We start from the raw sequence: 10957 nt of genomic DNA, 5'->3' as shown, positions 1-10957 counted from the left end.
ATTTTTCAGGTTTTACCCATAACTCTGGTAAAATGGAATATTTTGAGTTGATGTTTTAGCACATGAATATGTTTATGACACTCAATGTTTCTGCCAAGTTTGAGCCAAATCGGTGATTTGAGTATTATCACCTCCTGCCTGGTCCTGCCTGGTTGTATCATGGACAGACACTTAACCGGAATTCGATTTTTCACCCGAAAACTTTGAGATTTTTGCAAAAGTAAGAGACATATCGGGCTAGTTTGTTCTGAAAAGAACTTCCAATCGACAGAAAACTGTCCAGAGGAACGGACCCCAGGCTCTCCATTTCTCACTTTCTCATTCGACCCGGCAAACGACACACTATTAGCAAACGTGAATGAAGGCAAATGGAAAAAGGAAGAAGGGTTTGCGTCATGACGCTTGCACTTAAATGGAGGCGGGGGTGGAATTCAACAAACTCAGTGACAGTTACGTAACAATGTTTAATAAACTATTTCTTTAAATGATATTTACATTTGTAACAGTACAAATACAGCGGGAATAAATTTATCTGGATAAGTTAATTGCATATTTGAAAAACATCTCTGCTCAGTATAACAACAATTGGTTGTTTTATCAGTCCTTGAGCTGAAACAAACGGCAGTCGAAAGTGACGAGCGTGCGCAAATTTCGTCTGGTATTACTCGTTTTAATTAATGTCAATGGTTTATAGTTTTCTCCCAGCCTTTTGCTTTGTCAATTTTTGTTGTCCTCTCTGGTGATGGTGTACCGCCTTTGTGTGGGATCTTCTTAAGAGCGTTGCTATAGTTTGTTTCATGTTCTTCTGGTTAAGGCACTTGCTACATTCCTTGTGGTTATTGTACCAACACCTGTTTCAAAATGACATAAGGGACTTATTGTGCAGAATTTTTTTCTCCTTGTATAAAACGAAAACTTCACATATACTACTGAATAATAACATAGAAACTGTTATGAAATGTCATAATGAAAACTTTTTGTAAAGAACAAACACAAACACAAATTGATAGAGCCTGCCAACCTCGTTCCCAGGGCCAATTTACATGGGAAAAGTCCTGGGAACGAGGTTGAGGGACTGCTGGACTTATGTCTTATTTTCCAGCTTTATAATGGAACAAGTATTGCATTTGTTTTAGGACCGGTTTGGTGCAGACCAGGAGTAGTGTCAGTAGCCTATAATTTATCAGTCAGGGATAGAAGATCAGGTGAAACATTCTAGCGCCCTTGAAAACCGCATCCCGCTGTTGCATTTTGTTTTGGGATCGATTTTGGATGCGTTTCAATTTCAGTCCAATCAAATTGCGATATTTGAAATCATACATTTGAAATCAAAGTTCTAGCGAGGTTAGAGAATGTGCCCATCATTTGGCTAAACTTACGGTGGAGTTTGACAGCATTTACGACAAAATCTCCGGTGATGGTCTTTGTTTTTTGGGTTGTTAGCCTTCGGTCCTTTGGTCGAGTTCACAGTGACTGCAGTGAAATCGTCCTCTGTTTTCAGTTGTCCTTTGGAGAATTCAACTGTCTCTGTGCTGGATTTACCTGCAAAAAACACAAAGCTTATGATTAAGCCATGTTCCGAATTTTAATTGACTTCGCGTAACGGTTCGTTACGCGCTTTCATGGAAATTTGTTTGTGGCACATATACTGCTTATGTTCGAGGTTATATGAACAATTATTTTATGGTCGACATTATCCACCACTACTTCACCGACACTGAGCTGAATAACAGTTTTAGTACAGACAAAACCAGGGGATAGCCTGCCTCAATTAGTCACTTTATTTCTGACAAATAATCGGTGAAAACTTCGCACGCAAATCCGGGACAACGCCAGCAGGTGAAATAGCAAATACAATCGATCCGGAGTTTGAGGAGCCAATCAGAGCTCGCGAAAAACACTTTCCATTGGTTCGGCATATACTACTATACTGCTACTATATTTTCGTTATTCTCTCAGTATTGCCATCACCCTGTGACACAACCATTGATATTGCGACGAGAAATGGGTTAGCTTAAAAATATAAACTAATAGTTGGTCTCACGATCGCGTCACATTGGTCAGTGAGGATCGCGACGTTTCGACCGCTATACTAATGGTCTCATACTGAGATAAAAGGGCTTTAAAAAAGACAAAAAAGTTGTGTTTTTATATTACTAACCATTAACTTAAGGCATATCGCCTGATGAAGCTGGCCAGGAGCGAGACTGGCCTATCGTAAAAAGAGCTTCAAAAAGATAATAAGCATTTTAACCTCGCCAACAATACATAGTTCCTTTTCTGGACTTCACTTACCCGGACGATTACTTTACCGACTTATTGTGTGACTGCTGGCTTCAAATCATTTAAAATTTAAAAAGTTAATTTGTTTTGAAAATTATTTTCCTGTGTCCAAATATTCCCATTAACCGGTTGTTGTTTTTTTCTTCTGTTTGCGATTACGTGCAGCTTTCATCCCTCCTGTGAGAGTTTGCCGGAAGGCGTGAGGCATTATAATTATACTTCCTAAAGTTGTTCATTGTTAAAATCTATTTATATATATAAAATACTTGTTTGTTTCCTTTCGTTCGTGTCTCAAATCAGAGAAACATTTGCGTGAGTACAACCGCTTCCTGTAGAAATTCATTGCATAAGATTCCTGTGTTACTGATGCTGTGAACATCGAAGCTCATTGTCTTCACTTTACGTGCCAGACGTTCTTCTCGGTTTTGGCAGAACAAAAAGGAAGTTAAAAGAGGTACTGAATCGCAATTAGTTGATTTCCCTACTCCAGTTCAAGGCCGAATTTGAAAAAAATGATAAAAAATGATAAAAAAATGATAAAAAAAATTCCGTCTTCCTGTCGCGCTGCAGATAACCGCCCGGAATGAGTGTGCCGTAAAACATGTCTTTCACAAGACCTTTTCTAATAGAAAGCTAACACAATTGTTAATTCAGTAAGGGATAATCGATTTACAGCACAAACTTGTAGTTTCTTTTATTGTACCTTGCCTGATCGATCTGTAGGAATGTTTGGCGACGCTCCTAGGTTTTGACCATCAGTTGTTAAAACTTCCTATTAATTGAACAAGTGATCCATCAACTCATGAACTGATCGAGTATGTCGTTTAGCCCATAGACAGCGTATCGTCATTGTTTGAATGGTGGGCTGTGACTGACAGAACCAATCAATTATCCACTTCTCAAAACAAGCGGCACACGATCAAAAAAACTAACCCCCAAGCTGCGCAGGCAGGCCAAACAATTCAGTTATCTTAAAACCGGATCAAAATGCAATATTTATTTTCCTTATAGCTATAGTCACGGAAAATATGAAGTAGGTTAGCCTGTTTGCCGTCGACAATAAGTGTTCGGAAGAGATAGCAAATAAATAGTTCCCCTATTTTTAAGAGTTACAAAAGTCTCGGTCCCAATGGAAAGGAGGTTGACTCGTTTTCACTTCAGTAATGGAACAATTTAAACCGTTCTTCTTTTGTAGACGAGGCTAAATGTTCATTTAAACGAGAGCAGTAAGCAGTACTAAATTTATGCTAGCTGTAGTAGATGACTGAATGAATTGCCAAAGGCTGACCATTCGAATAGAAAGCTACCAAGTAGAACCTTAATATGGTGCTGTTTTTAATGAGGTGATGCTTGCTAAATTTGGGTTTGCGGATGAAATCTTAAATTGTAACCATTCAAATGAATGTTACTAAGCAGTGCCCTTCCTGTATTTTGAATTAGTGCTCTTCAAACAACAATCAAATTTGTTGGAGAATTATCATCATCATAAATTGATAACACGCGCGCATTTTGCAGGTCTAAAAGATCATGTTATTGAACTCGCTTTGAGTTAAGAAAAAAAGATTCAGTGCTAGTTTTTTTTTTTTGCAAACGGGAATAATCTCCCCAGGTTATGTTAAAAGGTTCAGACTGAAAGTGTCTTAAACAGTCAAAGGTTTTACGGGGGCGCTTTAGTGACCATTGATCCGTACAGTACATTGCGTGCTAAGATATTGGAAGGTGGGCGGAGTCACCTCACAGCCTGGAGGTACGTAAGCGCTCATGTGGCAAAACGGATAAACGATAACAAAAATAACTCCAAAATAGTTACACAAGATTTCGCTAGCTCTGGCTGTCAAAGCTTATTACTTCTGTAATGGTGGAATATGTGCTGACTGTTGGATAGAAAGTTGTCTTATCTCCCTAGTCAGGTGAAAATTAGTTAATGCACGAGAATGCTGAGACGTGTCCGGTAACTTACAGGGGAGACTTCAGAAAACAGTTTATATATCACCTAATAAAATGTTTAACCGCTCTTTTAAGATTTCCGAATTGATAAACACCACTGTCGTCTCGAGTTGCGCGCCGGAGAGTTGCTTTTATTGGCAATCATTGTACTTCGTCTGGTTCCACATGTTACCATTTGCAGTATGTAATAACTGATGGAGCAATCGCGTCTACTCTAAATGGTAAACGATGTTCTAAACGGATAGAACGCGCTTATCCATTTCGGCTTGTTCTCGTTTTCAACTATGCCATCGTATAGCCACCGAGACAACTGCTGCTAATTGCTTCTCTGTGTTTGCCGGTTTAAAGCAGTTTATAACTCGCTGGCGACAATTTTGATTAACACAATATTTAAGCGAAAACTAGTGAAAACGTCCAAAGCCATTTGAGGCTGGAACCATGATTTATCCCATACAAGGTTTTCAAAAGGTGTTTGATGAAATTTTGTAATCCCGGTAAGAGAGCTAACTAGGTGCTTTGTGCTAGGGTCTGAAAGTGTACAGTAAACTTTGCGGATTATGGTACTTTTGACCGAAAGACAGTGTCCTGATCTCACTCTAGCCGAAATTTGATAGAAGCATTTAAAAAATGACCCGCGAAAACACCAGTCAAAAATTAGAATATTAAAGTATTTTTGCACCTTATGTCAACGGACAGCGATCAGTGCTAAAAACACTTGCCCTACTTCTTCGCGTGACCACAAGTTATTGTGTTTTTCTGATTCTTCTGTAATCATGTATTGGAAATAAAACGTTTGAATAAGCTTATTTAACACTCTTGTCTTGCTCTCACGGATAGCGTGAGGCTGACGTATAAACTAGGGCTCTCTTTTCTTTTCGTTTTTTCCCCCGAATCAGAGAATAGCCTGTTCTCTGGACAGAGCAAAACTATAGAGTCTATAGAGTCTATGTCTTCAATAATTAGTTTCTTGGCTTTATCGACTTCACTGTTCTCTTAACGACTACGATTGAAGGTAAAAAAAAGTCAAAATACTTGCCTTTTTGCAGTGCAATGACAATACATGCTACGACCAACACAACAGTTATAGAGAATACGGAGAAAAATGGAATCCGCCAGCTCTTTGCCATGTTGACAGAACGAGGCCTCACCGGCTTCTTTGCTCAGACAGACTGAATTGATGTTTTCGTTTCACAGTCAAATTTGTTTTTAAAGTCTCCTGTTATGAATTACGGTTGTCTATAGTCTGATGACACGCCTGATAACCTCAGCTTCAATGGACAATTAAATACAAAAGAGACACGTGTGAAGAAAGTTCGATGATTGTTCTACATCACGTAAGCAAGGAAATATACACATTTCCTTTTATGCTTCCACACTTAAGACCACTTAAGTGTGGCCCTCGCCGTTGGCATTAGTAAAGTGCTGAACTGTTTTCCTGAAAAGTGAACTGACTGAAATGTTATGTCTTGCTAATGTAATAAATGATTACTGATGTGCGACTCGACCAATTAGTGGATCAATAAATCAAAATATCAATTGCTTCTAAAAATACGCTTTCGGGACAAGCCGTCCAAAAGAAGATTCACGAAAATATGAATGGACTTCGCGGCATGGAGTGTTCGCCTTTATCTTCAACCAAGTGAAAATTAAACGAATACTTTTTCAATCGTCCTAGCTTTTGTGAAAGAATGATTCTTTACATCTATTACTGTGAGCTTTCTAAAGACTGAAGTCATCTCTTTTATTTCTGATTTTCTGGTGAGGCAGTGGACCGAAACCCTTGCTCCGTCCATTCCAGGCGTGTTATGGCCTACTCCCTCGGATGAAAGGACCCCCAGATGAGACACTTGAGGTGTGATCCATTACCAACATAAGTCATAAAAGCAAGGTACACAACTGAACGAACGAACGAACGAACGAACGAACGAACGAACGAACGAACGAACGAACGAACGAACGAACTAACTAACTAACTAACTAACTAACTAACTAACTAACTAACTAACTAACTAACTAACTAACTAACTCACTAACTGACTCACTGACTCACTGACTCACTGACTCACTGACTCACTGACTGACTTAATTAACTAACCATAAAACTGACCAATAACTAACTTACAACTAGTTAACTAGACAACTAGCCCACGGACAAATGAACGAGGAACCAACCAACGAAAGGACTGATTACCAACAAGTATCCAATTAACCAATTAACTATCTACTTCACCAATAGACAACCAACTAACTGAACTATTAATCGTTCGGCAAAGAACGATAATAAGCTGTTGAACACCGGATGTTCATTTGACCGCTTACTTAAAATATACGGCATCGGGTCAATTGTCGTGGTTGACTAACTGATAAGTTCTGCGTTGCGACTGATTCGCTCCTGAATGGAAGTAAACTCTGCTTCCAGAAATGTTACTGGGACAAACTTAACCAGAACCAGATTTTGTGTGGCATTAGTATATCTTTGTCCCACAATGCTGTTTTAAATTGAGTAGTTTGGTGGTCAAATCGTCAAATAATTGAGTGCCGAAGACACAATTCATTTGTTCTTCAAAGATATGTGGCGCATATTTAAAAAAACTGCGAAATTATTGAGGAAGTTGCTACCTGAAAAACAGGAACCCGTGGCATGGCGAATGACATGCCGGTTCAGCTTAACTCGATATTTAAGAATTTCTTTCACAGTAAACATCCGGTCTTGCTTGGTCTTAAGTGGGCGATTTCAGTGTTTATCGTCGATGAGCACGTAACGTATGTAATTTCAGGGGTGCACCTTTGACGCTATTGCAAAACAGATCCCACGCCCAAATAACGAACAATGACGCAACTTCCGGTTAAACAGGACATCCACTGTTATGTATATGACAACAAAATCAAAAGATATTTAGTTTACACTGAGGTCTATGGAAGAGTGTCTTTCAAACAGATTTCTAGTTAGTGCGCTTTTCAATTGACGGTGGAAAGTAATCTGGTAATTTCATTGGTTTTACTTTTTTCGCTCTGTGACTGAGTAGCAAAACTCGCGCCACTTTCGCAACCAATGAGAACCAAAACTAAGACCAATCGTGCCTCGCTCGCACGCGTTTTCCCGCGCTCGCTTGGCGCCGGTTACACGTATTTGTTTCAAGTCCTGATTGATTCATGGCGCTGTTTACATCTCTCTCTCATGATTGGTTAGAGTAATTACTTTGCTTTTGGTTTCATGACACTCAATTGAAAATCGCTCTATGGATTGTTGTAAGATAATTACGTTTGCAGATACACACTAATTTTTCCTAAAGGTTCCTTGTTTAATACACTCTGTTTTTTTTATAAGAACGTCTAATTTTGGGACTGAGGCTGAACGTTCTTATATTTTTTTGCGATTTGAGGCTGAAAACGTTCTTAAGATGTTCTTAAATTACATGGTATACACTACATGTATATCAGTAAATCAATGCGGACGTGCTGAGATATGGTATCAAGAACTGCTGATTATGACAAACCGAGATGTGTGTCACCATTGTTAATGTTCTACAAAACATGCCCTTAGGTATTTTGGCTAATTTACATTTGTTACCTTAATTTTATATACAGATTAGCAAAATAAAAACGTTCTTAATCGAGTCTCAGCCTGAGGAAAGTTCTTAATGCGTTCTTAAAATTTTGGTTAATCTCAGCCTCAACGTTCTTATAAGAAAGGTTCTTATAAAAAAAAAAACAGAGTGTACTGTCATTCTATATTTCGTTTCAGTTTGATTGATTTTTTTCTCTCTCTTAAGCTTATTCCTCTTTGTCATTGTTGCATAATGACGTTTGTATAAATCTGGAAAGTGGGAATGAAGCAAAGAATGGGGGAACGCGGTTGTGTAGTGGTTAGCGCATTATACTGTTCACAGTCCCCTATTTTTCCGTGGGATTTTCGAGACGGCGAGCGCAAACTGGGGAGAGTGTCTAATCTACCGAGTGGGTTATCTCCCCTCAGTAGTTTATACGAAGCATACGTGTCTCGAAAATCCCACGAAAAATAGGGGACTGTGAACAGTCTTGGCGAAATTGAAGAGTTGCGTTTCCCTGATACTTCTAAATTCTACCAAAACCCCACAAACTTTTAGTATGCCCAGAAGTACATTTTGGCACGTTGTTACGTTGAAATGCAGCCAAAATTTAATTTAATTGACCATTAATTAATTTACTATTGATTTTAATTGTTATCGTTTGGGCTCGGGTAATTACACGGAATGCCCGCAGGGCATGACGTGTCTAGGTTTCGGTCGGGTATCTTTTTCTTCATCGGTGTCATAAATGTGCACATTAATTTATGCATTAAACTCTGTCCTCCCCTAGTAAGGATATATTGTTCTGATTGTCTTCAACAGAAGCGGCCCAATCAAAATCTATTTTTCAGGCATATATCACGAGAGAGGGGACCCACTCATCACTTCTGTGTGACGTCAAATCATCATTTGATTTATTCATTAAAACTAGATTAAATTCTTCCCTCTCCCAGAAGGGATCTATTGTTTTGATTGTCTTGAACAAAAGCGGCCCAATCAAACTCCATTATCTGCGCGTATATCACGAGGGAGGGGACCCACTCATCTCTACTTGTGTGACGTCAAAGCAAATCATCATTTGGAAAAGTTGTTTTCGTTCAATGGCGGCCACATGTCTGAATTTAAGACTCCGGATCTGCCGTTTTCAGAGAGAAAACCAACCTTTTTCAAGCAGTAAATCGAAATAATAACCTCTAGGTAGTACTCGACAGTTGAAACGGCGGAAATTGGGAGAGTTCACAGCAAAGAAAATCCACTTTAAAAAACAGATCGAATGATCAACGCGAAGGATTAGAGCTAGAGGAGGCCAGACCAGTTCAGCGGGGTCATGACGTTATTGCATAGTTATTTCTGGTATGATTTCTAGTAACACAACGATAAGTATCACGCAATATATCTGAATAAAACCATTCAGACAATTATTTCAATGGCCAAGGGAGGATATTTTTTAAATATCTGCGAAACATACAATGGGGAATAATTGGGGCTACATTAAGCATTCCGTGTAATGCCATTAGAGGGGCATCTTGTTTGTTTTAAGGTTGCCTGCCCTAACGGACTTGACCTTGAAAAGATAATCGTCGAAAGTACGCGTGGTAGAGGATTCTGAAAACATATTCAGTTAAGATCAAAAGTATTTACTGCACAGTGGCCTTTCATTGAAGGTTTTTTAGACTGAAAAAAAAAAATGAACAAAAAGCCAATAGGAAGGAACAAAATCCGATAAAGAGCTGAGATGAGTGCGGACGGTGTTTTCCGCAGGGATTTCCCTCCTGTCTTCCACTATATATTCGCCACCTTTCGCGGTAATAGACCAATGAGCGGGCAACGCATTTTGTAGCACGCATGGCACTGTGGGAGGAAACAGAGGGAAGACCAGTGCGATGGCCCAGTCTTTAATAAGAATACGAATTGCCTTGAAAGCAACAAAGAACAAAGTTCTCACGTGTCCAGTATCGAAAGTTATGAATGCAATCGATCCTCTCATACGATATAAGGCACCGACTGTGTACGTGCGGCATGTTTAACCACCGCGGTAATTAATCTTGGATTAAGGTTAATTACGGTAAGCAATTAACTCTGACAGGTAGAAAAGTTCATTGATATTCTAAGATCAACTTTTCCTCTAGAGCAGAATTATAAACGGCATATCAAAGATGATCTTGTGAAATAATCAAGAACACTACAGAAAGGGATTGAGAATACCTACAAATAGAACTGCAATCAAGGTCCTATCAGCAGGTGTTTCAGTAAGTGAACAAATGAGCGTTCTTGTTGCAGTTCTTCTTTCCGACCAGCTGGAGCATGTACCCGATGATAGTGCTTCACTTAACATGTCAAACATCACTATCCAGTTTGTCTTCAGTTTTCCTCTGTTCATTTTTCTTATTTTTTGTCAATACAGATATTTGTTGAGAAGATGTGTTATTCAGTGAGTGACACAGGCATACGCGAAAAAAGGAAATCCGAGTGCTCCTATCAGGAGTCGAACCTAACACCTTTCGATTACTAGTTCGGATGCTCTACCACTGAGCGACAGGAGATTTGTGGGAGCTAAGGCCATAAAACTAGGTTCAAGGGACAAACATCCTGCATACTGCTAGGATTGGAATGTCAATATGTAGCAAATGCGCAATGAATAAATATATTACATTTCTTATGTTTCTTGATGAACGTATTCAATACTTCCCGTTAGCCAGCGTTTGGCAAAGGACAACTAGGCTTTCCATAGTTATAATGCCCCTCAGTCTCATAAAAATCGTTTCAATATGATCTGTCTATTCGAATGTATTGTAAAACTCCAAAGAGAAGTAATTAGGTTGGAGTAATCATCAGTGAGGTGGTATTTAATTAACAAAAGCTGACTGCTTAACAAACTGTCTCTCTTTGTTTTAACGCCACATGGATTGCATAAGCTCTAAATATTCTGTTCTTTACCTTCTTAAAAAACGACAACTTATGAACCAGATTTGTAGCATTATTATTTGATTACTGTTGCTAAAAACGAGTCACATTTTTTAAAAAGGGAAAGTAGCATGTCCGTAGATACGAAATTCAGCTCGCAGTTTCAGTCAGCCAAAAACCATCTGTATGACTGTACTGTACGTGATGTTGATCACTGTGATAATTTTTATACCCTTTCAAAAAAAAAAAAGCAATCAAGATACTACTATAATGTA

General features: G+C 38.9%; 1 protein-coding gene across 1 annotated transcript; it reads right to left on the bottom strand.

Moving 5' to 3' along the window:
- Positions 1-444: 444 nt before the first annotated feature.
- Positions 445-5613, bottom strand: LOC146470055 (uncharacterized). Its single transcript, XM_085122160.1, has 3 exons — positions 5267-5613; positions 1380-1542; positions 445-851 (listed from the first exon to the last, which is right to left on the bottom strand). The coding sequence occupies exons 1-3, from the start codon at positions 5355-5357 to the stop codon at positions 689-691; spliced, it is 417 nt and encodes a 138-aa protein (XP_084978286.1). The 5' UTR covers positions 5358-5613; the 3' UTR covers positions 445-688.
- Between the last annotated feature and the right edge of the window lie 5344 nt (positions 5614-10957).

This window comes from Pavona decussata, unplaced genomic scaffold (assembly GCF_977016875.1).
Source record: "Pavona decussata unplaced genomic scaffold, jaPavDecu1.1 SCAFFOLD_114, whole genome shotgun sequence".
NCBI lineage: Eukaryota > Metazoa > Cnidaria > Anthozoa > Scleractinia > Agariciidae > Pavona > Pavona decussata.
The sequence above is the reverse complement of the archived record's forward strand: the minus strand, read 5'-3'. Positions and strand labels throughout refer to the sequence as shown.

Bases quoted from the DNA above. Each gene is read 5' to 3' on its own strand.
- LOC146470055 (XM_085122160.1), bottom strand. From the start codon at position 5,357: ATGGCAAAGAGCTGGCGGATTCCATTTTTCTCCGTATTCTCTATAACT. The intron at 1,543-5,266 runs GCAAGTATTTTG...TGTTTTTTGCAG, and splicing joins TGTCATTGCACTGCAAAAAG to GTAAATCCAGCACAGAGACA. The intron at 852-1,379 runs GTAAGTTTAGCC...ATTTTGAAACAG, and splicing joins AAATGCTGTCAAACTCCACC to GTGTTGGTACAATAACCACA.